This window comes from Mauremys mutica, chromosome 16 (assembly GCF_020497125.1).
Source record: "Mauremys mutica isolate MM-2020 ecotype Southern chromosome 16, ASM2049712v1, whole genome shotgun sequence".
Classification (NCBI taxonomy): domain Eukaryota; kingdom Metazoa; phylum Chordata; order Testudines; family Geoemydidae; genus Mauremys; species Mauremys mutica.
The window spans coordinates 21845036-21872335 of NC_059087.1; the positions used below are offsets into that span (position 1 = coordinate 21845036).

General features: G+C 42.8%; 2 protein-coding genes and 1 long non-coding RNA gene across 5 annotated transcripts in view; 1 reads left to right on the forward strand and 2 right to left on the reverse strand.

Annotated features, from left to right (window-relative positions):
* Positions 1-509: 509 nt before the first annotated feature.
* YWHAH (tyrosine 3-monooxygenase/tryptophan 5-monooxygenase activation protein eta) lies at positions 510-12154 on the reverse strand. Of its 2 annotated transcripts, XM_044989848.1 has the most exons (3): positions 11862-12154; positions 11020-11148; positions 510-1972 (listed from the first exon to the last, which is right to left on the reverse strand). In XM_044989848.1, the coding sequence occupies exons 1-3, from the start codon at positions 11946-11948 to the stop codon at positions 1316-1318; spliced, it is 873 nt and encodes a 290-aa protein (XP_044845783.1). In that variant the 5' UTR covers positions 11949-12154; the 3' UTR covers positions 510-1315. The 2 variants fall into 2 exon arrangements, with proteins under 2 accessions (XP_044845783.1, XP_044845784.1); XM_044989849.1 differs by lacking the exon at positions 11020-11148 and having other exon boundaries at positions 11862-12152.
* Positions 11419-27300, forward strand: part of LOC123350928 — a 29057-nt gene continuing 13175 nt past the window's right edge. Inside the window, exons 1-2 of the long non-coding RNA XR_006573880.1 lie at positions 11419-11743; positions 14764-14883. This is a non-coding gene — a long non-coding RNA (uncharacterized LOC123350928). The remainder of the gene's footprint in view (positions 11744-14763; positions 14884-27300) is intronic.
* LOC123350926 (anomalous homeobox protein-like) overlaps positions 24900-27300 on the reverse strand; it is a 15771-nt gene continuing 13370 nt past the window's right edge. For both annotated transcript variants that reach the window (XM_044989847.1, XM_044989846.1), the window contains one exon: positions 24900-25078. In XM_044989847.1, the coding sequence (XP_044845782.1) occupies positions 25060-25078 (19 nt within the window). In that variant the 3' untranslated portion in view covers positions 24900-25059. The remainder of the gene's footprint in view (positions 25079-27300) is intronic.

Consider the following 27300-nt stretch of genomic DNA (forward strand, 5'->3'; position numbering starts at 1 on the left):
AGTGGAGATACAGCAAATGAGTGAATTTGGGGGATCAGATTTAGGTTAGTTTGAGAGGAACTCCTTAAGATCCAACACTAATTAAGCAACATGATTGCATTTTGTTTGTATAGACAAGAGTAAGATAATGCTATGGTTTCTGTTAAAGAAACTTAATTCAAAATTCATTAATGGGTATAAGCAACTCGGTTGTAATTTCTAAGGAAAAAAATGTATAAGTCATCATGGACAGAAGCAGTACATACAAGTTTTTTCTTACCTAATTAGTATGTCAACAAGCGATACTCTTTAGAATCTTGTAAACATTGACCGGCAGGCTTGAATTACAGCTGAACTAGCAAATTACTGCACTGAATATGCAATTGGCAGCCCCACTGGGATATAGGTGAGCAATGTTACATATTTAGTTTGGATTGCTACATTTTCTTCAATGTATTTAGGACTGTATTTGCAGGCTGGACACCTCTATAAATCTCCATTCTTATGAAAAGATGACAGGACAGCTCATGTAGAGATAATATTTCCGAAGCAGCATTTTATTTTATTCATTTAATTCCAAAACATTAAATTTAGAAGTCTGGCATCTCAGAGAGTCATCCATCTTAACATGGGCTAACACTGACATGGCGCTGTCAGAATACACAGACAACTAAACAGCCAAAGAGTTTACAAAAAATAAATTCATGATATTTCAAAACAACTGCAAAAAAGGTTACAAGTATCAAAACTTTTAAGTAGATGCATTGCATTAAATGAAAGTCTGTGCACATCATAAGTTAAAGAGGCAAAAAGCAAGTTGCTACCAAAACCTCACATTCTGAACAGTTTGTAAACTGATAAATAGAATTAAGTTGTCACTTCACATCAGCTTTTTAACTGTTTTCATTGGTTGAAAAAGTTTTCGGGGTGGCTAATTTGCTTTGCATGCACAAGATGTACTGCTCAACAAAACACTATCAGCTCATTTCAAATGGAAAATTTAAGATTAGACTTTTGATTAATTCACTTTCCATTATTCTTGCCCATATTTGATAATCAATAGGCAAACTAAAATGCCTCTTTAATATGCATCTTTCTGCACCATTCAAGTGCAACTATGATAAACAGGGCAGATCAATCAATCAATCCAGCAATGCTCATGAAGACTTATCCAGAACTGCCTCCTGATAAAGAGGACTGCAGATCTGAACAGCTGTGCTGACAATACAGATATGCTTAGCACTAGATATTTAGTGAAACTGTGGCAAGGAAATATTGTGGGATGGTGATAATGGGGATCGTGGAGTGGATGAAGAAGGGCTGGGATGAAAGCTCTTTAGTTATTGCCCTCTCCTGCTTCCTCATCCTGCTGGTCACTTGTCCAGAGAGTGAGGTTGTCTCGAAGTAACTGCATGATAAGTGTGGAGTCCTTGTAGGAATCCTCATTTAGTGTGTCCAGCTCAGCTATGGCATCATCAAAGGCTTGTTTGGCTAAAAGGCAGGCCTGCTCAGGTGCATTCTGGATTTCATAGTAGAACACTGAGAAGTTGAGTGCCAACCCAAGCCTTATCGGGTGAGTGGGCTGCATGTGCTCTTTGCTGATTTCAAAAGCCTCTTTATAGGCAGCCTCTGAAGCTTCCACAACACTGTTCTTCTTCTCACCAGCAGCAACTTCTGCCAAATAGCGGTAGTAATCTCCTTTCATTTTCAGATAAAAGACCTTGCTCTCATACTGGAAGTCATTGCAGTTCTTGATCAAGAACTTATCTAAGAGGGCCAAAACATCATTGCAGACAGTCTCCAACTCCTTTTCGATCTTCTCCCTGTATGCTTTAACTTTTTCCAGCTTCTTCTCATTCCCATCCGCCATAGTTTTCTGCTCTATGCTGCTGATGACTCGCCAGGAAGATCGTCTAGCCCCAACAACATTCTTGTAGGCTACAGACAGCAGGTTTCTATCTTCATTGGAGAGGGGCTCATTCAGCTCAGTCACCTGCAAATATACACAGAAAGATCAACTTAAAATAACTTGGCTTTGAGGAAGAAGAAAAAGCAAACATTCAATATGACTGATTTAGAAACTGCAAGAGGAAAAAATTCCTCCTAGACATGATGGCATTCTTGTTCACTTTAACCAAAACTGAAGACCTGAGTGCAAGTCAATTCCTTTAAAAAAAAAAAATCACATTTCACTTTAAACTTTACCATACCATCTCCCCAAGGTATTTGTAAACATTTATACTACACTTTTAAGTCTCATCAAGGAGACTTAAGAACAGCCACTGAACAGTGTGCATCTAACTGGCAAGATGCAGAAGTATTCAAGAGGAAGACAACTGATTTGGAAACTCTTTCCAAAAAGGCAAATACACTACATACTTTTCCTATTGAATTCAAATGTGTTATACTGCCCAACAGCCTAGTGGAAGTACAGGACAGTGCCAGACAATTCAGTTCCTCTCCATATTCAACCCTGCTGTGGGGTCCTGGGTGCATGCTGAAGAAACGGTATGCTTAGCCACTGGAGGAGAACTGGGTTGTACTGCTCCACAACACGTCCTTCACTGCACCTTCGGGACTGTAATTCACACAATCTGATTAAAATTTGTCCTGTTTTCAGCTAAAATGGTGGTTGCAACCCAGGATTTCAAAGCTGGGCAAGGGAAGAAATTATATAAAATGGAGTAAATTGGAAAGTTCAAAAGATAGAGGAATATTCCTTGGGAGTAAATTAAAAACCACATATTGCAATAATTACACAATGCATTGTTACTGACTCATGAACCTTCAGTAATATTTTTAAATATCACATTTATAATACATTTGATTCACTGCACTCTACTATAGTTTGTGAAGACAGTTTCTAGACTCTATAGATTAGGATTAGTTCTATTTTAGCAAACAATTGGAGGTTCTAAATTGGGGGGTGGTTCTTGGTGAATGCAAGTGCTTTGACTTATCTGAGTCTACAATACTAAGCATATTTCATTAGCAACATCATATTAAAAATTTGTGACAACTGTGGAAAAAACCCTAATGTGGCAAAGGAAAATCGTTGCTTCCCATTGCCAATGAGATGAAGCCAACATGATATCATAACTATTAAAAGAAATTTAAATTTCTCCTCACCAAATTCAAGGATAACTTCTATTTCTAGAGTACCGCAGTAACTCAAACTATTCAAGAATGGTGTCTAACTTTTCAGATATAAAATAGTTCATCTTAATGAAAAATTAGAATTCTAAATGTGGTGCAACCATTATTGCCATGAGAACCTCTGTAGAGACAGTAACTAACTTCTTTAATATGTGCTTGCTACCCATTCCTCCATACAGCTCAGTGACTCAAAGTCTAAGAGTATGACAGAGAGCAGCATTTTCCAAGGCAACCTAGGGAAAGCTAGGTTCCCAAGAACCAACTACAGTCCTCTTTAATGACATCTTCATTTAAAGAGACAATTTGAATGATAACCAAAGCAAAACTATTTGTTGTGCTTGCTATTTAGAGAAACTATACACCATCTTTAGCCTCAGTTCATTGTATCTATAGCATATTTCTTAAAGCTAACGTAACCCATCAGCTGTCCAACTTCTTTCCATGCCCATGCTTCTCATGCTCCTGCCTTTATCTCTCCCTCCCACTTAGTTTCTCTCTAGTTTCCAAGGCCTTTCTTTCCACTTCAAACTTAAGCATCCCTAATTTCCCACAACTGTGTGCATAATGAAAATTTAAAAAATGTGAAAGTTGAAAATAAAGTGCATTATAACACATGGATACTGGACAGCAAATTAGTACATATTAATTACAAAGCCATTTGACAAAAATAACTGAAGAACTCTCCCTCTCCAATCACAACAGAAACTCAAATCATGTACATACCCTCCATTAAGCAAAAGGGTGAGTAACTAGAATACTTAGAGGACTGGTGCAAAAGTCAAACTGACTATCAGACCAACACAGGAAAGCTCGTAGCATCAAAAGACCTCAACTGAAAACTTTCCTCCAAACCCCTGGCAACTAACAATCTTTAAAACTGACTTAAGTGTCTCAGTGGATCTTAATTTTCACATAAAGCATCAGTCAACACAACAGCCAGGATCCAAACCACACTTGGTTTTATAGCTCAAAATGAACACAATTTATTATACCTACAAGAAAAATATCAGGCTGTGCAACTTCCAGAACACAGGTCTAACATGCTCCACACAAGAAGCACCAGTTAGTAAGCCACTAGATTCTGTATCACCTGAAGCTCCAAAAAGGTGTTTAGCACAAACAAGTCACAAGCATGAGGCTAAATGGGAGCATGTATTACACAAGAGGAAGGTTGCACCTTCCTTACCAGAGGCACCAGTGAGGAAAAAAAAACATTATCCAGGATCTTCTCACAGATAGGCACCTAATGGATTTGATTAAAAGACTGAACTGGGTATCACCAGCACATATGGCTACATAGCTCAAACTGTCTTAATATTTCTCCTAGTGGCCTATTATGTACTGACCAGGAGGAACTGACAGAACAGAATCTAGTGGTATACCACATAAGCAGCAACCTCAAGGCAAATAAGCAGTTTCCTCAACACCACTCTCTGGAGATCTCTTAAGTCATTTCTGCAAGCAGGTCAACTGGAACAGAGGCTGCTGAAAGATATAGAAGCAGCTGTATGGACATCCAATTCATATCCATCACTGTAATGCCACTAAGCAAGGAGACCAGCAGTGTCTTTGTATCATGCTTTGTATCCAATGCTACATTAAGTGAGGGGTTTCAGAGGAAATCAGAAGATTTTGTTCTGCCATACATACATTTCAAGATTTTTTTCCCTATTAAAGGAAATTTAAGAACAGCTTGGTAACTTCAACATCCCAAAAATAGTATGACAAACAGGGCTTGCTTTCCACACAGCTGTTCTATAGATACAGTCCCTTTGCAAATCCATACTGGGGAAGTCATGTGGCAAAACATGCAATTCCCACAGTGAGTGCAAAGCCAGGGTCATGAAGGATAATTAGCATTCAAGTTGAAGGAAGCAAATACCTTGACTTCTTGTAGAAAAGATATTAAAAAGGTGATTTAAAAAAAAAACCTAAAAACCGTTGTGGGTACTTTTTTGCTGCTTTATGATTTATTAAGGTAGCCTGAAAGGGAAGGCGTTTTTGTTAATAGAAGATTCGTTCTGACCCTTTTTTCTTTTTCTTTTTAAAATGTTAGAAGTTTTCTGTCCTAGGAAGACTACAGATGGTGGAACAAGAAATAGGATTTTAAGATTGCAAGTATCAAGGAAGTGAAACCTGATTAACTCAGTTATTTTTATTCTTAGTTCAGAACTGTTAACAACACCTGTTTTCTCTCAAATATTGTGGTTAGAGATCATTATCAAGGATTCAGCACCCATTCCTTTAATTAAGGGAAGAGAGAACTTCCAGAATACATCTGAAACCTGCAGTGTGTGTGAGAGAGAATGAGAGCTTTCAGGATGTCTTTATACATCAAAGAAACAAAAAAAGTACAAAAAAGAAGTTTCTTTTTTTCTTTTTTAAACAGGGTACCTTTAACTATCTCACCCAGTAGTGGTCTCAACACTACTTCCCATTTGCCTTTGTCAGACATGAGAGGTATGGAATCTTGTAGGCTGTATGCTGAAGCTATCTATGCATCACCATGAATCTTCAACCTGGAATCATATTCTGAAAATATGTTTTAGATGAGGAATACATACAAGTGAAAAACAACAAACCCACACCATTCCAAAATCTGTGTGTTCCGTGCCCCCCCCCCTTCACCACAGGGTTATAATCAGATTAGTTTCATGTAGAAACTGACATTGACATGATTACCTTCAAAACAGGCGTTGGCACATTCACCTCTGTACACAATGGTGACTACAATACAGTATGTGGTACATACAGTGCCTTAAACTCAGTGTAGAATTAGTGACCATACACTGTTAAATCTCAACAGAGTTTTGGAAAGACCTGTTTTTTTTATCGGGGCTGCCTGGGTGGAATAAAACTACACTGTAACCTCAGCTCTTTGGCCTGTCAGTTGTCTACAACTGAGGAAAAGGGACTCAAGATCTGCAACTCAGCAGTAGCTCATGCTAGGAGGAGGCTATTCAGTGTACTGACTTATTTCAGCACTGCTCTTGTTCTGCTCATGGCAGGAGTTCTCTACAGTGTTTCTCAATCTTTTTGATTTCAGAGACCAGCTTGCTGCCTTCCTAAACTATGTAAGGGAAATCTCAGGGACTGGCACTGGTCTGCGAAGCATTCCCTGAGAAACACTGCTCTACAATTTCTGAAGAAGCACTCCCTGCCTTCCCATGATCAACTGATGGGTACCCCTCCTTTGTAATGTAGCCATTGCCCTATGTCCCAGAATATCACTTTTTTCTGTCAATTTTCTTTTTCCTGCCCAGTTTTCTCATTTGTGTTTTTGGAAGGGGTTTTTTGCACTATTTTATTGTTCACTCACTCTGCTGTCCATTCATTTAGAAGGCTACCTGCAACTCTGGATGGGTGGGTATCTAACAGGAGTCTCAAGGTTCCAAATCACATTACTCCTGTAGTTTGCTTCAGTGAGAGAAGCAGGGTGTTGCAGGCCTGCACATTTAAGTTTCTTCAGTGGCCAACCGTATTAGGGTATACTGTGGGAGAAGGTGGCTGTCACTGTGTAACCTCCTGCTTTACCCACTGCAGGAATAAATTTTCATTGGTGATGGATGATACACATTTTGATGTAATGAAGAGGTCCATGGCAATGCAGACAGCTTCTCAACCTCACCATCTCCCACACATGGTTGAAAAACACTGAATTGAAGGACAGAAGGCAGCTTTTCTTCCCCTATACCCATAGCCATCTCTTGCTGGAGGTGGAGGGCTCTTGGGCTTTGCAGTTGGTAAACTTTACCTATTACCTGATAGTCAACAAAAAACATGCTCTCACATTACTATGGTACAAGCCACAGCAGTGCTAGGAATAAGAAAAAGAGCCACTGACAGTGTGTCTTCATGCAGTTAGCTCAGGTTCTTATTTAGGTGTGCCCTTAACCCTCCTCCCATCCACATAAGATTGGAAATTTGACCAATCCAAAATTAACTGGTCAATTGCCCAGTCATGCTTGGTCAGATGTCAAAAATGGTCAAATATTTTCAAGCACTAGTTTATTAGAACAGTATCAACAGTAACAAAAGGAATAAGACTTTATGGTCTCCAATAAGATTAGCCTCAGATAGACAGTTATACCTCATTTACAAAAAACAAGTTACTTAATGGAGTTATTTTAACTCAGAAAAATGCAAAACAATAAAATTCTAACACACTCCCCCCCAAAGAAAAAAGAACGGCACCATGATGCAATCAAAAAGATAGGTTGGCACCTATATCAGGACATTCTTGCTGAATATTTGATGATCAAATAATAGGTGGTCAAGTAACCTTTTTGACTATTCAACTGACCACCTTGCCAAGCCTACTTCCACACAGAAAATCCACTCACCTGAGTCTACCTGTGCTTTCAACTCAGGCTAGCTGGCCTGTCTGGGAGTGTAGATTAAAGTACAGGTGCCGATTTAACTCAGGCTGGTAACTGCCATACTGTGCAGTGGTGACATTGACTAAATCATGAGTACTGACAGTTCTCTAATGTCTTTCTACAATTTGACTCCCTTCTCCCCAGGTCTGACCAACTGGACACCCAAGTTCTCCCACAACTGACTCAGAAAGAATCAGAGAGGCTCAGCTTACCATAGCATAAAGAACATGGGATGAGACCCCAAAAGTCCTAGAGAAACACAGGTGACAGCATCATCAGGGAGAACACAGTAACCTGGGTATGGCTTTGCGGTGTGGCTGCTCACACCTGGGCAAGGCTAACTTGGGCTACGTTTACACTTACCGTGTCGACCCGCGCGGTGAGTTCGACTTTTCGGAGTTCGAACTATCGCGTCTGATCTAGACGCGATAGTTCGAACTCCGGAAGCGCCGCGGTCGACTCCGGTACTCCACCTCGGCAGAAGGAGTTGGCGGAGTCGACCTTGGAGCCGCGGAGTTCGGTTCCGCCGCGTCTGGACGGGTGAGTTTTTCGAATTAGGGTAGCTCGAATTCAGCTACGCTATTCACGTAGCTGAATTTGCGTACCCTAATTCGACCCCCGCCCGTAGTGTAGACCTGGCCTTGGAAGCTAATCTCACGAGTTAACTCTGTATTGAAAACATACCCTTAGTATCAAACCAGGACAAAGCACTAGACAGTCTTGCAGCAGGCAGGGGTAGCACTTAGATCAAAAGCATCCCTGCTTCTCCACACACACAGTACTACCAAAAACGGACAATCACTGGAAAGAGAAAAGAGCCAGATGATGTAATACTGAAAGTGCAAGTCTGTCAAAATTCTTTATCACCTTATATGAAAGAGGAACTTTCAAAAGCTCCCTACAAATTAAGTTAGAGCCCTATTATACATATAAAGAAATAAAAATAATATAACTGAAAATGGTGTGCATACCATATTCATTAATGTTATATATTTTCTTTCCATCTGCAGTGAGCCTTGGCAAGGAGTTCAGTATTCCACATATCACACAAGTATTACTCAAGATTACTTCCTCTCAAATTAATAATTCAGTTCTACTTACACTAATTTGAAATGAATAAGTTATTTAGATATGGTCACTATGTTGCTACATTAAATAGCAATACAGACTAATCAAAATCTTGAGCAAAATGCACAGGAATTCATATATTTTGAGTTCTACAGCTCATGTTGTAATACAGCAGAATAGCTTAACTCCTTTTTGCTATTAGTCAGTATTTCATACCATTTCTGAAATTCATTCGAACAAAGCAGCATTTAATGCAATATTGCTTCTTCATATAATTGTTCAAACGTCACAGACATGTGAAGTGCCATATTTAAAGTAAATAAAAATATGCTTTTAGTATATCTGTTTTTTTTCCACAGCTATGGCCTGTTCCTGTTCTCTGTATAATAATTAAAAACATCAATATGGAAGTCCAGCACAAGAAGTAATGTTAGTTTGCTGGAGCCCTAGAGAAGGGTTTACTTAAATGAATGTACCACATCCTTTGGCAAAATACCATTTTACAGAGGTACATTTAACTGTATTTCTCATGGAGGGAACGTTAGGGTTCTGAAAGAAAACCAAACTCACTGTCTATGTCACACCGCAGTCTTTTATCTTCCTCTCCTGCTATTCATCATGGTAGGTGGGAAACAGCTGGCATTCAGCCAAGAAGAAAAACTCAACAGCAGTTAATGATTGTACTATTACTTTAACAAATATACAGTATTTCCTATCAGGTTTAAATTATTAGAATTTCTACTTGAACTAGCTTTTTACAAAACTACCATTAACTTGAAACATACTGCTAAAGTCTTTAGTCTATTTGGCAGAAAACGTGGGATGTATTTCTCCCACTATACACAAGTTTTTTTGCATCCTCATATCAAGAAATGTCTTAGTTTAAGACTATTCACATCAGTTTACATTTGTGTGTGTAATTGTCAGATAGCAAATATTTCCCTCTGTAAATTAGTTTATTTTTTTTACAGGGGTAGGGCTACTTTAAATGATAGAAGCTTTTTGTTTAGGTTATATGTACTAAAATTAGAGGAAACATTAGTTGTGTGTAATTGTAAGAGCCCACATAACACATTGCCTTTCGCATAAAAATGTAAGCTCCCACTCTTTCCCCCAAACCTGCCCAAAATGTACAAGGATGTTCTAGAAGTTACATCATGTTTTAGAATGAAAACCTGCAAAAAAAGTATCCAGCTAACCAACATTTTATTAAAAATATACTTGGAGAAACTGGAGTTAACTATTTTTGTATTCAAGGAATAACTACAGTTTTCATCATTTGTAATAAAGTGGAAACATTTTAACTTCCATTTTAGGTATGTTTATAATTGTTTATGTGAGGTATATATTAAAGAAGCAATTAGCACCTTTGTCTAAATTCAATGCATTGAGACAAATATTGAAGTTAGAGCCCTAGAGGAACTGCACTGTCATATGCATTATTGGAGGGTAAAGGAAATATGGAAAGCGAAGGCAAATGATTTTGAAGCAGGATGGAATGATAAAAAAATAGCAAAATATTTTTAAATTTAAAATGGTCTATTAGACAAACACTAATTATCTGCAGCATTTCCTGAAAGACGGTAGCTCCACTCTGCTTTTGTTTTCTAATTTCATGCATTCCAATATTTGAATAGGAAATTTTAAATAGTAAAAATATTTCAGCTGCATTTTTATATTTCTAAATTTATTCCAATTTTACAAAATATTTCCTGGGTCACCAATAGACTTCACTAAAACCTGTACATAGGCTTGGACAAGTAAGAATTTTTTTAGAATGAGCAATGAAAGGTATTTCTAAAGGCAGAGTCATTCCCACTTCAATTAGCAAATCTAGTAGTGCCATTAATATAATTTCTCACTTCAAACATAATAGCTCTGTTACAGACATATCCAAGAGCACTTTTGTGTAAGAATTCTATTAGCCATAAGAGATTGTGCTGTACGAGATTACATACAAAGCAGACCATAAAAATCAGTACCAAACAGAATGAGAGGTTTTTTAATTTTTATTTTAAAGGCATGTGATATAAACTGAGAGTCTGATGTATTGTAACATTTTGGATCATGGATGGATTGATTTTGTTATAATATGAACTCCACATGAAGCCCAGTTCTTTGGGGCAGGGACTGTCTATTTAGACAGCACCATCGCACAAATATCTGGAAGGATATTGAATGTTAATTTAATATTTAATTTTTAAACGCTAAAATACTCTTCACGGGATCTCACATATAGTTTAGACCTGAGAAGTTTGGTTTGCTAATTTATTGTGTGTTCAATACAAGTTACTGTTAAATGCTTCTTTTTAAAGGGGCAAGTTTAATCTACCTTTAAATACTATTTGAATGCATTTAAGTATTCAAAATTACGTACAGATTGTAGGCAATACAGCAAGCAAATTCTTCTACTGCCTTGAGAAAAAGAAAGTCATGCCTTGAGGGATCTTGTGCTGTGAGTGTTTATGTTCCTGGATGCAGCTATTACACGATCTTTGAATGAAAGCTCCCCAGGTTGGTGGGTAAGGCCTCCTCCAGTTATGCCTTCTTGATGCCATAGAAACATCTAGAAAGGAAAGGGTCGTCTTGCCATGTTAGGCTTCTCCAGACCCACCTCTAAGCACAGAGACTGCCCGGGCCATACATACAGCACCATCAGCCCACGCCTACAGCTCTAGGACTGGTCCCAGGTTACCTGGAGGCGCTAAACCACCACTCCAAGGTCAAACCCAGCATCTCCGGCCCACCCCGGAGGAGGGGGGGGCCTGGGCCGGCGTCAGACAGGGGCGGGGCAGGATCGATGGGGAAGAGGAAGTTCCCCCCGGCAAATGAAGGACAAAAGCATTATGCCATCCGCTTGCCCCGGACACGCGCCGCTGAGAAAGAAAGAGGAGAGGCACCCGAGCGCACACCCTCCGTGAGGAAATGTCAAGAGCGTACCGGGGCGGGGGCTCACACGCCGCTGCCGGAGAGCGGAAGGGCAAGGGCTGGACACCCCGCTGCAGCAGTGGGGAATGGACCAGCCCCCTCCATTCCCAGCTTTGCCGAAACAGATCCCAGGCTCCCCGCGCCGAGTCACAAGGCGCCACCCATGATTCTTGAGGGGGGACAGCAGCGAGTGCGCCGTGCTACGGGACTCCACTGAGCCCTGCTTCCCTCAGGTGGGACCCAAAGGCCGGCTGCATCCCCCCCACACCCCGGGGCCCAACTCCGCCTTTGCCCAGCTTCCCGCTTTCCTTCCGCGTGGGACTCGCAGCCAACACCTTGCTCCCTACTCACCGCCTTCATGGCTGAGGCCATGTCGTCGTATCTTTCCGCCTGCTCGGCCAGGCGGGCTCGCTGCAGCAGCTGCTCTCGGTCCCCCATGGCCGCTTCCGTAGTGACTGCCGGGCTGGGCACTCAGCGGCACCCCTCTCACGCGGGGACTAAGCGGAGAGTTCGCGCTTCACGGGTTACCTAGCGCGCGAACGCGCTCGCTCCGCAGCCGTTGGCGCCTTGCGCTCAGTGACCGTCGGGCTTTTCGGCAGCCGTTGGCGCGTCGCGCTCGCGGGGCAGCGGCTGGTAGGTACCTCAGTGCCTGTGGCGGGGGGAAGATCGCGCGCTCGCTCTGTTCCCTCACCAGCGTGTACAGCTCGCGAGTCGCGCCTCTCTCTCCCCGCTCTGTGCCTCGCGCACTGTTGCCGCCTCCTGCGCCTGCGCCCTGTGAGGGCAAGAAGGGGGCGGAGTTGAGGAGACCGCAGGGGAGGGGAGGAGGCGCTGCTCCCCCGCGTTCTATTTCTAGGTGACGTCACTTACTATAAATAACCACCCCAGGACGCGACTGGGGCAAACGCATGCGCACTACGAATGCTGCATTTTACTGCTGCAAAGGTGGAGGTGGGAGAGAGGGAGGGGGTAGTGCAGAGCAGCTGAGGAAAGGAGGCGGTGCTGGGGCTGGCCTGCTGCCATGCATACACACTATAGCTATAGCACTGAAAGTAGCTATTACTAACCCCTTGAAAGGAAAGGCCTGGCTGCCATGAAATCCACTGACCACTCCAGAGAATCCCCACTAGCCAATGTCCAGGCACCCCTCAGCTGGTGGCTAATACCTCACAAGGTCACACAGCAGTGTTAACTGTATGCCAGCAGCAATCATACAACACATCATACGTTGCCTTACAAATATGTGTGATTTTTCTCCTATGTACAATTTTGCTGGGTGTAGAATGTTTCTATGCACAGCCATCGCCTAGGTGGTATTTTCTCCAATGCGTGATTTTACCTGTGCATTATTGGCATTGTGTATGAGAAATAAAACACAGAGTTCTCCCTTCAATGTAAGCTTTGTATTTTTCACATACCCCACTTCACTGAAACTGGTGGTCACTGTAAACGCTGCATACCAGCTATTATGACCCTCCAATAATGGGAATATGCCAGTAACATTATGCTGCTTAAGTGATGGCACTAATTTATATTAAATCACGCAGCGCACAGTCAACTTGTGGAACTCCTTACCTGAGGAGGTTGTGAAGGCTAGGACTATAACAATGTTTAAAAGGGGACTGGATAAATTCATGGTGGCTAAGTCCATAAATGTCTATTAGGCAGGATGGGTAAGAATGGTGTCCCTAGCCTCTGTTCGTCAGAGGATGGAGATGGATGGCAGGAGAGAGATCACTTGATCATTGCCTGTTAGGTTCACTCCCTCTGGGGCACCTGGCATTGGCCACTGTCGGTAGACAGATACTGGGCTAGATGGACCTTTGGTCTGACCCGGTATGGCCGTTCTTATGTTCTTATGTTATATTTTAGTATATATTTTATTTCATAGTATTAGATATTTACAGAATTGACAAAGTAAATGGTGTACATAAAAACTACTTCTAATGGGCAATATTACAGAAGTGCTGCAGATGCTGGCAGAGCCTGCAGAAATGTTAGCTACCACATTGTTCATTTGCAGAAATAAAAATTAAAATAAATAAATATCAACCCAAATATATGTCTTGTCTATCCCTGAAGCTTATTGTAGTCAGGGCAGACCAGCAGTGGATTGTTATCCCACTTCATGCGTCCTAAAAGCTCAGTCTCATTCATTGCAGTGTCGTTAAAAGGGTGTGTGCTTATTCCCTACCTACTCCCCAAATATGCCCATTTATCATTTTCAAATATAGATACCGTACAGTTTTTTAGTATTCTGGTTGGGGCTGCATTTCCTACAGTAAGTGGATACAATATTCTTCTTCTATTCACTTAAATAGCTCCGCTGCCGTAGCACTTCAGTATAGACAGTCACTACAGTGACAGGAGGAGTTTGCCTGTCAGCATAGTTAATCCACTTCCCCAAGAGACAGTAGCTAGGTCAATGGAAGAATTCTTCCATTCACCCAGCACCGTCTACACCAGCAATTAGACTGGCATAGCTCCATCTCTCCGGGGTGTGATTTTTCACAGCCTGGAAAGATGGAACTATGCCAGAGTGAGTTCCAAGTGTAGACATACACTGAGGCACACAAAGTTGAAAAGTGTCCAAGGTGTCTCAGAAAGTGAGTGACAGAGCTACTAGACCACAATGCCTCCCTAAAAATGTAGGGTGACATCCAGGCTTTACCAACAAGAATGGGAAAAGCTCATCCATATGAGTTATAGGGAGGTGGTGAATTCTGCTTGCATTCATGCCAAGTATAATCCCATTGTTTTCAGTGGTATTTGCACTGTTGTAACCAAGAGTACAATTTGGTCTATTATGTCAATCTTAAATTTTAGCCTTAACTCCAAATTCCCTAGGAGTTTAGGTTAGACCCTTAATGTTAATTGTAATATTGTAGTTAGTTTTAAAAAGGACTAGATAAATTTAATGGCCAGTAACAACAAACTGTAATTAGGCATAAAATATGGGTGATAAAAATCTTATGTTTAAAGATATAACATTGTCAAAAGTATTTTGACTTGTCCCAATGTGGGCCCAGCCACCCTCAACGCCACCCTCATTACCATCAAGGCACTGGATCGGGATGAAGGGCCCAATGGCACAGTTGCATATGCCATCGCAGAGGGGAATATCGTGGGCACCTTTCACAAACAGCACCACAGTTAGTAACAACTTCATCTCTTCATGCTGTTACCCTATTTCTCCCGTTTGTTTGGTTAGTTTCCCTCACACTAGACAACCCACCACTCTTGTGTGTCTTTTCAGGGGCAGATCTGCACTGTGAAGGAGCTGGACTATGAGATCAGCCATGGACGCTACACCCTGGTTGTCACTGCCACAGACCAGTGTCCAATCCCATCACGCCATCTCACAACCACTACAATGGTATGTAGCTGATATGGGAGCACTGTTCCACAATACTCTAGACCATTAGAGAGGGGGGTGTTGTGGGAAGCTGGAGGGGTGGGACTTGCAACATTCTGTGTAGCAGTGCCCCTTTGAGAAGTTTCATATCTCCCTTCTATGGAATGCAAATAGTTCTACACATCTGGGGTGATTAGGTCATTTTGTCTAGTAGTCCTTGCTCAACAATGTGTGGCAGCTGCATGCTATTATCCACAATGTTGTTGCAAAATATGGAAGTGAACAGGAAGAGGGGGAGTTCAAAGGGAGCAGCAGATTCACACTGAATAAATGGGCTGAGACATGAGCCATTTCTGACCCGTCATCAGAGCACCCCACATGACAGGTGCATTAGGGGGTGAAGGATCAGTCTTCCTCTGAAGAATCAACCATGCACATATCATGGCTGGTGCCAAGACGTTGGTCTTGAGAGGCCAATGGTCTAATAAGACTTGGCAAATCCTGTGTTCTTTATTGTAGTTCTTTTGTGATGTCATTTTCTTTTCTTGTTTAGCATATATTTTTAAGAGAAGGCAGTGTTATCAGTTCTAAAACCATAGCAGAATGAATACTATCAGTCTAATCCTTACTCATGCAAAAGTCCCATTGATGTCAAAAGGAGCTTTCTGTGAGTGGGATCAGGCTCTGAAAAAGGGGTAATTAGACTTTTTGGAGATATCCTTATTAATTCTTACATTAATCAGTAATAATAAAAGATGGGCCCAAACCAAAACCACAGATCAAATGCCCAAACTTGGAAAGAGCTGGATCTAGGGACAAACTTTGCAGCTTGGGTTATCCCCTAGTAATAATTAACTAGCCCCATAAATTGTACCTACACTTTCGGAAACTTGTACTTTCCAGGTGCGTGGAGCTGTTTCAGACATGTGAGGAGCGCACATGAACATGTATTTTTAAAACAGGTACATTTATTTAACTGCTAAACCAGATAATCTGTATTAGACTCTCATATGAATGTAGATTTAGCAACAAAAACTAACACTCCCATGAAATGTCTTTTAAAAAGTTGCTTCCCCTCTGTAACGGCCATTCTTCAGTCTAAAATATCTCAAGCATCGTGTAACAGCGCGGGACTCACCACCGCAGTGCCTCCTGCTGGTTGCTCCAGGAATTAGCTCAGTCCGGCTCCAGAGTGGGTGTCTTGCCTGTTGTCTGCTCTTTCAGACCTGTGTTGCTCCCCCGCTCGGCGGTGTCCTCTTCAGGAGGCTGCCCTCCGGCAGTGCCCACTACTCCTTTCTCACCCCCCTTCTGGGGTCACAGCACTCCTTTGGCTTGCACCTGCCACAGGGGCCAACCACAACCCAAAGTTTAGCCCCTCACTTCTGGGGCAAGTTACAGTCTGTACTGGCTATGCTTCTCCCCAACCAGGTGCAGTGCAAGGGAGAAGGCGGGGGGGACACCCAGGCCCACCCGCTATTCTAGGTCCTGACCCAAGGACCCTCTAGCAGCAGCCTCTCTGCCCTCCTTCTCCCCGCCCTTGTCTGCCTATCATCCCTGGGCCACTTCCCCTTGGCCCTTGCACCTTCTTGGCCCTTTCTCTGGCAGGGGCCTGCAGCCTAGCGGGTGAGCTCTGGTCTGTTACCTCACACTCCCCTGAGCCTGCCCAGCACTGCTCTAGCTCAGGTACTATCCCTAGGAGCCAGTCCTCTTCCCTTGCTTCTCAGGGAGAGACTCCCCTCTGCTCCGCTGGGCAGCTCCTTCTATCTGGGCTGCCCCAGTAGCTGCCTCCTAACAAAGCCTCGCCCTAATTAGCTGCAGGTTTCCACAACCTCCCTGGCTGCTTCTGCCTCACCTGCCCCACTACACATCTTTTCCCATGAATTTACAAAATGGCATGTCACATGATGTCAAACATCACTCCTTTAAAATCAAAGACCTTTCCAAGTCTGACAGTGGCAAAATCCAAAATCGGTCAAGATTTTATCTAGCATGTGGATAGCTTGATTATAGCCAAAGAAGGGACAGAATTGATTTAAAAAACACACAAGCTATTTGGGCAGGAACTGTCTTTTTGTTAAACATGTGTACATAGACTAGCACAATGGGGCCTCAGTCCCTAATTGGGGCCTCTAGGAGCTACCACAATACAAATAAGAAATAATCATTAATATGTCACTAAGAACTTGGTGCACTGAGATTCATTCAGTCAGAATATCCAGGGGCTGAATTATGAACCCCTTGAAAAAATGAGACTATAAACGGAGATGCTGACAGACCCTTAACCAGAGCATTACATGTAGTGTACCATGCTGCAGAGTGCCAGGGCTTCCCACGCAACTCAGACTCCAGGCATTTTGCATAATGCTGCAGAGCTCCAGGGTTCCCAGCAGAGCTCAGAAATATTGTTCTTATAAAATGGGATTCAAAGTTGTTGGCATGGTTACCACATAGAGCAGGGATTTATAGCTGGAGAGATTGGACATTTATGGTGCTGAGAATCTCATCACCACCTAGGGCAGCACCAGTACTTTGTTGGAATGTCAGTCAGACAGCTGTAAAGAACTGACATGCCACACAGGGCTGGCAAGAGTCCCTTGTTAAAATGTCATTTGTCCTCACTGCTCTGCTACATACTGGAGCAATAGGAAGAGGAAAGCTGTCTTAGATCAGTTTCTTTCATGTTACTGACATGGAGCAGGAATGGAGTGCAGCAGACGGGGGCAGAGCTGCAGGGGCTATTGGCAAGGAGGAAGCAGGTGGCAGGGAAAGCTGCCAGCACCCCCTCCCAGAACCATCTTCTCTCTCCCTCATTTTGCTGCAAGGCCAACCTCCTTGGTTGCAGGTGGTAAGAGGCTTTGAAGCATCCTCTTCCTTCCCTGTACCCTTGAGGGAAGCTGCAGAAGCAGATTGAACAGTGGAGGCACACACTTCTGCATGCCCTCTGGGTCATGGGAACACCGCAACGGCAGCCTAAAAGGTTCCTGCTGCTGACAGCCTCTTCATCCCTGGAGCAAGCAGCCCTCCGTCTGTCCTCCCCCTGCAATAAGGAGACTTTTTCCCCTAGGGACTCTGATAAGCAGAGAGAGGAAAAGGAGCAAAGCACTGAGGAAAGGAGAGTGAAAAGAGGCGGAATTACCAAGTGATGGGCAGGCGAAGCTAAGTAGCTCCCCCCCCCCCCCCCCCCGTGAAGAATCTGAATTTGCCAGGAAGTAAAGAGGGCAGAGGGGTGAAGAGAGCAAGAGAGGGAGATGATGAGGGTCTGGATTGGGACATGTTGGGGAGTTCACCTGGGACTAGGGGGACTGGGTGATACTATGATGATGGACTGTACAGTATAGCAGGCTAAGAGCCACCATTTTTACTGTATTAAAGTGAGAATTTCACATCAGCGAGGGCAGAATGCTGCAAGCAATGGTCGGGTCAAAGCAGAAGACAGGAGGGGGCACAGTTTAAGTATCACACCGAAAAACGGAATCTCTCTCAAACTAGGAAATACTGTAATTCAAATCACATATTTCTAGTCAAGCCATACATCCCATTTTAACAACCCGTAGAGTCCCCTAAGCAGTCATGGTATGGTTTATAATTCATCATATTTCACCTTGATCATAATCTGTAAGCCATTTGCATTGAAACGTCCTCACAACTGAAAAGGATGGAATAGAGTGAAGCGTGAGAAAGATTATGCTGGGTTCGACACAAAAGCATTTCGGTCGTGCTGTGAGAACATATTCAGCAAATGTGGGGAAGTACTCAAGAGAGAAGGGAAGTGGATTCTGCAAGATCAATGAGGCTATTACTCACTAAGGTAGTGGGAAGGGAGGTCTGTATAGTATAGTGAAACCTGCCTGGGGTCATTGCACAATATTTAATAATGCTGAGTATTTACAAACAGTAGCCCTTTGCGTGTTCAAAGCACTATCTCATGCCTGGACAATGATAAACACCCCTCACAATGTGAAATACAATATTCTCAAGCACTTTTCACTTCAGAGTCTAATGAAGAATGAGCACTATGTTTGAATAAAAGATTATGGCTGTGATTTCCCTTGCCAGAATGATTCAAAGATATGCACAGGGAGCTGTGAAGCATACTCAGTAGTGGAATGTTTGTGCAATGGCAAGCACATCGCAGCTAATGCAAAGCAGCTTTATCTTTAACTCTTAGAGGGCTGGTTCAGACCATAGTGCCCTCCACTGTCCTGTCGAGACAGGAAATAAAAAAAAAAAGTCACGATCATGTAATTAATCAAAAGTAACTAATTAGAGATACAGGAATAAATAGGAAAACAAGATAAGTTGTCATCACAAAAATTCACTAGAACACACTAGGGAAGAATAGGAAAGAAAAATCTTCCTTCTATAATCAGTAAACATCAAAAGGGAAAAAATTAGGATATTTTGCATGTGTTTTTCCAGCGGGGCTGAGGACGTACAGCTTCCTTTGGCTTCATATGCAGTTTCAGTGTTCAGCATTTCTGAAATCAGGTCCAAGGTGACCTGGGTTGGGCACCCAAAACTGAAGCACTAGAAATCAGTGGCCACTTTAAAAAAATTGGCCCACATCTTTCACAAGAAATAATTTTTATGGCTGTTCAAACCTTACGATCTATTTTGAGTCGTGAAAGACCTTAGGGATAAGATGAATGAGGTGGAGAGACAAAATGAAAGTACTACACCCTACATTTTCCAAAATGGCTTCTTATTTTAGAGGCCCAGCTAGAGTCACATGGTGCCTGATTTTTAAAAGTGCTCCTCTGAAAACGAGGCCAAAGTTGACTCAAACTGAGCACCAAAAATTGAGCACTGAGTGGCCACTTGAAAATATTGGCTTTGGAAGCTGCCTCTTCTGCCATTTGTTTAGGATAGGTCTCTGATCAACCATTTCAATACGATTGCTGGCCGAGACTGCGCAGGGGGCCCAAAGCAGGTAAATCTATTTCCCATATAATTAATTCTCTTTGGTGTTTGAGTTCAGTAGATTGAGTTCAGAGAAACTTTTCATGGGCAACTGCTGTGCAAGCCTCTTCAAACTGCCGGGTAATGTACTGCATTCCTAACCCCGAGGACCATCTTTGCAAGCAAGGTGACAGCTCAGTCTCCATGTCCCACTCAGTCCTTGGCCTCTCTGCTGGGACTGCCAGAGGTGCTGATTGTGGTGGCTGTTTTTTTTTTTTTTTTGTTTTAAGAAATGTGGATACTTTCCTATTTGGAAATGGATGGAAACCACTCGTCTCGTTGCAGAGTGACTACTAATCAGGATTTGCAGAAGTTGCTTATGGCAGATTTCCATCTCTTTTTCCATGATCATTTAACACAGTGGGTACGCAGAGACTGGGTTTTGTTCTCTGGGGTCATACTTACATTTTAACACAGAAATGCTGTAATTTTGGTTTTTCGATTTGGGGCAAAATCTTTCCTTTGCTAGGCTGTGCCATGTTATAAGGGTGGAGGAATGATAGCAGTACCAGCACAGAGCAGAGCAGCAACATGCTCAGCAGCACTTCTTACTGCTGCTCCAAACAGGAAGACCACATACACCCATATCCACAGCCTGCTACATAAGGCAGCATATGCATGGAGGAGGGAAGGACCTGGCTATTCCCAAAACAGGTGTAGCACACTTCTTGGGTCAACATTGTGTTAGCTGGGTCCTGGTCTAGCACTGAAGGGAGCACAGGACTGTAATCCTACACCCTGCTGTTGCACAGGTGAAGATTTTCTTTGCATCCATTTTCCTTTGAGCACACCAGCTGTAGGCAGGACAGGATTTTGCCCTGGCTGGGCTACTCTGAACCTGTTTAGTTCTGCACTCCTGTGGTTTCTATTGACTGTATTGTATCAATAGGCAAAACCTTTAGGAAACCACAGCAAAATATCAGGGCTGTAAAGCACAGGAAGCTAGAACAAGGCAAGATGCAAAGTGGATGATTTTAATACTGACCCAGATAGTGCTAGATAACGTCATTTAAATAATTTCCCTGCCTTCTCCCTTAAAGACTAACTCCTCTCAGCACCACTTTTTGTAGGGCAGGGAGGATCAAGCAATAGTGGCCACTGATGTACAGTGCTGACTCATTGGCTTTTCTTCTATACCCTCACCATGGATCCAGTCTGCCAGCTTACAGATGGGGAAACCATCTCTGAACTCCACTCTGCTCCCAGTAGGTCAACATGAAAAGCCAGATCCTTTGAGACTTTCTGCAAGAATGTCTTTTCCAAATACCTGTTCAACTGCACTTAGCTCCTCAAAATCTCTCATAAAAATTCAGTATTATTGAGGCTACATGATGCAAAGACTGGTCAGATTGGGGTTCTGCTTCAGGCACCTGACTTCATGTGTCTTGCAGATGAATATGAAGAACACACTTTTTTGATTTGTTGGGTATGATAGACCAAGACTTAAATGATCAGATAAGAGAAGTAATAAAATATTTCATCTGGGAAATGACCTAGAAAATTCAATTGTCCTCTGAAGAGCACTTGTACCAAATTTGGAAACTTAATTAATTAATTAATTAAACTGTGAAACAGAGCCGTTTTATTCCTGCTTTAAGAGCAAATTGTCATGTAAATTTCACTATGGAGTAGCTACCAGAGCCTCCAGATAGTCTACCTCAGGAATTCTGAGGATTTGAGCTTCATTCTTGCATCACAAATAACCCCCTAAATTCTTGGATAGTTTTAAAAAAATAAAACAATACAAGGTGGACTGCTGTTGTAAGGTAAGAGATCAAAGGATAATTGCCTCCAGCACTCAAGAAGTATGATCTCTCAAACAACTGCATGCCTTAGCATGTTATTTCTCTTAGAAAATGGTGTCTTTAATTGTAATCAATAAGAATGTAGGAATTGCTACACTGGGTCAGACAATGGTCTAATAATCCAGTGCTCTGTCTTTGACAGTAGCCAGTACCAGATGTTTCAGAAGAAGGTGCCAGAAATATGCCTCACTATGGCACAGGCATAATTTTCCTTGTAATTCAAGGCATTTCTCCTCAGTAACAGTGATATGGAACCCTCCACGGTTTCATGCATATACATCACATACCACAAAATAACTGTATCATAGATAATGACAGCAGAAGATTATTCTGTTGGGGTAAATGATAAAATACCTTCTCTGGTGTTCTATGTCTACATTTACCAGGATCCCTCATGAATGGGGTAACAGAAGGCCATTTCAACTCTGGATTTTACACCAGAGTCACTGAAATCACAATGCAGCCCTTTGTTCACACTGGAAATGCCTGTTATATGCAGCTTCTGGACGTGCGTGCTTATTTTTCCATGTCTTGTGAAGATTCCAGCATTTCCTCCAAAATATGCTTATTTATTCATTTGCCACTTGCACATTAGATACACAAGGGAAGTGCCCATTGCTTTATTGTTCTTGTAAGATACTGCAGCCTAATGTATCTGTCAGACAGAGCCATCTTCTGCTGTTGCTATGGCTCAACAGCATGCTACAGCCAATTGCAAAGGAGATGGATATATTTGTCTCTGTTGCTAAAGGCAGACCAGGATCCATACCCAATCAGGAGGCAGAAGGAAGCAGGACTGAGACTTGCTTTGAAACATCAGCTCTCTAAAGGGACCAGCATTTTCTTCTCTGCATTTTATTATTTATGTAGTTTTTAAGAACAAGAGGCCTGTGGCAGCCCTTCCATGCTGCAAGACTATTCTACACATGAGAGGGATGGGTTAACTAGCCAGTGTTGAAAATGACAGCACAAAGCCAGTCTGTTACAATAGGAAGAACACATTTCAAAATGACTTGAAAGAGGCCCTCTGCCTCCACTACATCAAATGACTGCTTCCTTCCTGACCACATATACACTCCAATTCATCTAAATCCCCCTCATTAAAAAACAACAACAATCTCATATAGCCCCCTCCAAACACAAGTGTCTCAGATGCAAAAGGTTTGGAAACCAAGTTAGAAAAAGCAATCAAATGCCAGTGCAGGTACTGAGACTTTGGTAAGAACCATAGAGATGGACTCCTGAGGGAGCTGCCTGCACACCCTGCAGTAGCACAAATATATGCTTAGAAAGACCCCCAGGCTCAATGTAGAGACCCCAACTGATGGAGAACGTTCCACAGCCCTTTGTAATCTGCTCCAGTGCTTAATTACTGTGCATGTCATTTCCAGTTTGAATTTTTCTAACTGCAGCTCCCCGACATTTGATCTTGGTCTGTGTTGGTCTGCTAGATTAAACAGCCCCCGAGTACCTGCTCTTCCGCCGTGATCAAGTCACCTCTTAACCTTCTCTTTGATAACACGGCTGTTCTGCTTCTCTCTCAGCTCCAAACCCAAACAGCCCAAGTTAAACTCAGGGCATGTCTACAGTGCCCGGCGCTCGGACTCCGGGGGTGCGAACAGCAGGGGGCACCAACGTGCTGCGCTGTGACTCCCCCGCACTGACGCTGCGGGCGGGAACTTCCAGGCCCCGAGTTGGCACTAATGTAGTTCTCTGAAGACGAGGGAGGGGGGTGGGCTTCAGAGCCCGAGCTCCAGCCTGGTGGAATTATGCTTTTTAAAAGTCTTTTTATAAGCACATAATATTCTACTCTGTGGAAAATGAACCATAGAGAGAGATGTCCACTCATAACCTTTATTTGCAAAATTACTTCATTACAAGAGAGTCAATGTGGACATCAGCCTTCACTCTGGGCAAGGAGGATCCTCTTTTGTGATCCACAATCTTTTTAAAAAAAGTACACAATTGTGGTAAATACTTAAAAAGCTAAACAATGATTTGCCCCTCAGTGTTTTTAAGCCTGGGTGCAAATGAACTCCCCTCCCCTATTTCTCTCACAATTTCCATTTTCTAGCTCCGGGATGAGATAAAAGGAAAACCGTAGGGCTCCTGATCTGTGATATAACAAAAAAAAACACAATGGAGAGGGAGCAGAAGCAGATGGCTTGGAGGCTGGTTTGGGAAAAAGTATCTGAACAGAGGAACTGTTAGCAGTGTACTCCTCCGATCAGAGCTGTGAGGAGCCTCAGATATTTGCCCAAAATTCAGGTATTAGACTTCAGCTGAATACAGTTACCAATTTCTATTAGAGGCCACATACTCCTGCAGTCTGAGGGAATCTGGGGCTGCACAACCCAAAAGCTGCTTTGCAAGGTACTTGGGGACATACAGGGCCTGCTTCTCCACTGCCCTGCACCTCAAGCTGTCAATGTGTACCTGCAAAATAAACGCAAAGTCAATTTAATATGCTACCGAATGAAAATGGCAGTGTTCTACGTTCACTTTGTACAGGTGTAAGTGCAAGGCAGTAGAGAATCAGGCCTTCATTTTCACTTTTCTGCAGACTGTGGGAAAGGCAACCATTAGGACCAGTTGCAGAGCTCCTGTCCAGCTGGAGTTGGGAATTCTAAGTGTGGACTGAAAGGGTTTCAGATGTCCCCACCCTCTCCATTCCTCTGACCTTCATGGGGAATTCAAGGTCCACCTGCTACTAAGCCCTGACACTCTGGCTTTCCCCATCTCATCCTCTATAATACAGTTTTTGTTGGGTGCTATGAATTCGATAGTGCTCCAAAATGTGCGATCTGTGGCACTATGGGATTTGGAGTGCCCCAGAATTCACAGCACAGGCGAACTGCAGAGGTGGGAGGAGACAGCTTTGTATCAAGGCTCAGCTAGGTCCCAAATTCTCCAGCCCTAACAAACCCACAGGGCATCCACACTGTAGATGACATTTCTGAGGTTTTACTCCCTTTGAACTGAGGGGCTTTTTACACAACTTCATCAATGACAACAATAGAGGGACCCAGAACCATCTCGTCCAGATACACAGTTACGAATATGGGGTGACCTGAACAATTTAACTTCCATAGAACCAGTGACTAAATACTTGCAACAGCTACGCAGTTTCAAATTGTCCCAGTTAAAGTCTGTGATCTGCAAGAACCACAGGGAGCATTGCTTTTGTTTGTTACTTTTAAAACTCTTGAGAAAACTGTAGCCAAAATGAACTTGGTAAACAATTAGAAAGGTCTCCTTGCCCAGTTAAACTACATTGTGTTATTGGACTGCCTCTTTTGGCAAGAAAGGGGCAATCACTGCAGAACCGCAGACCATCATACAAAGTCTCACTGTGCGAGTTACATCCGACCACCGACTGAGAATTCAAAGAGTAGCCACGCTGCCCAGAATGTGTCGCTGGTCATGGGATCGCTTAGTGGATTCTCCAGCACCTGAAAGACAATAAAAAGACCACGAGCTTCATTGTATACTTCCTTTAAGGATGCAATTACCGTCTGCAGAGGAGCTCCTATTTTCCTTCTTGAGCAGAGACAGGAGAGCACAGATGTGTGTGTGAGTACCGGGGTGACAATGGGGTATATGTGCAGAGGGGGCTGAAAGCAAGAGGAATTCTTGTTCCATTTCCTGAGTACCGACAGGGCAAGTCATCACACAGAGTGAGAGAGTGAAAGGGAAAAACTGTTTACCCACAATGTCTCCCTTGCAGATGGGAGAAATGTGAAAGCTCTAGCAACAGAGAGACTGTGAGCCCTGGAAATCTTAGAAAAGTCTCATTCATCATCAATGTCCAAAGCTTTCTTACTCATCTGGTTCATGTTATGGCTGTAAAAAGGTCATTTTCCAAGATAAAGATCTTCATCCTGCTGCTCTTAGAGGCTCAAAGGGTGTTTTCTGTTACTGTCTTCAGAGCTGCAGCTGCCTCCCACAATAGGGTTAACAGACATTTTAAAATATATTTTCAAAACATTTGTTCCAGCACATTATCAGTATAAGAAAAACAGAAACTGATGCTAAGTGCTCTCTATGCTAATAAATCTGAGGCCAAGATATAAATGTGACAGGTAGTTCAAGATGGATATCAGATGGAAATTTCTTAGGTTGTACTGTTTATTATCATCCAATTCAGAAATGTGTCAACCACAACTCTTGGCACAATGAATTTCTTGCTGCCATCCTCAGGGATGTTGCAGCCTTAAAAAGCAGTGTTAAAAAAGCCAGGTCACCTAGTAAGGAAAACTAACTCATTTATTTTGTTTACTATTTCCTATTGCAGAATTGCTTTCTGCTTCTATAAGATGGCTGTTATGGGGGAAAAAATCCCTTTTCAGGGACAGTAAGAAACATTTTTGTAATGAATGTCATATCTAAAATGCTAATGACACTGGGAGAATAGTTTCAAAACTAGGGATGTAAATATTGTTTTTAAAAGAACCTATTTAAACTATTCAAATATCGGTTATATCGGTTAATGGTTTGATCATTAACAAGTTCACAATCTACCCCACGTATATATTATCTTCGTCATTTTTCAGAGAAACGAACTAGCCTAGTACTGGCACCCAAGTGAAGATTTGTGCTTTAAATGTATTATTTTTGACCTGACTGGGTCCCTTGAAAGCCGCTGCAGACACATGGCAAACAGGCCAGCAGGAGGGGGTGTGCAAATGGATGCAGTGATCCCCAGAGCCCCAGCCTGTACAAGCAGCCGTGAGAGGCCACGGGGACAGTGGGGCTGGGTGCCCAGACACACCCGTGCCGAGCACACAGAGAGTCCCTGGAGGGAGCACGGGCTGCAGCTGTCTGAACTGTGTGGTTAGGGGGCCAGGGACAGGCTGTGGCACCATGAGGCAGAGTCACACGCTCACATATCGGATCATGCCAACAGCTTGGGTGGAGCCTCATTGCGTCCCCTCCCTTCCCTTCCTGGTTGGTGACAACTGAGTTGTCATAGTAACATTAGAACTCAGAGGCTGGGAAAGTTCCGCTTCTGCAGCCCCATCCCATTATGTGACACCCCCACCCTCAAACCCACTGTTAACTGCAATATATTAAAACAGTGAGAACTAATACTTACTGGTTTAACAACCCGTTTAAAACCATTTAATATTTTTCATAAATCCCTAATTCAAACCATAACAGCTTCTGTGTAGAAGGTGCATACCATTTAAGCATGCAACAATCTAGGGTGGTTAGCTTATACACAGTTCTGTTGCAGACCTCTTTACAGTGTGCAATAAACAGTGGAGTTAAATGAATAATGTAATAAGAATACGGGCATGCTGGATTTCAGCAGCTACAGTGACCCTCATGTTTAATTTAACGAGGGTTGGATAAGCAAATTACGTGAAAGAAAATAATCGCGCGAGCGTCTAGTACTTGGTGGACATAGCCCCCCAGGGAATTGACTTTCTGACAACTTGCCTAGATTTGGGTTTTTTGGGAGACCCTAGGGGGCAGAGAGGTGTCCTCTGAGCATTAAAAAGAGAATGCCTAGGACATGAATCAACATCTCTTTTAATATGCCACCAGGAGCTTAAATCCTTCCTGAATGCCAACTGGACTCCTGTGACGTAAAATAAATGGACTGAGCAACAGGGGATTCCCCCATAGCAGGCTTCTCCAGTCAGAGACCCAAATTGCTCATCGGCTATTT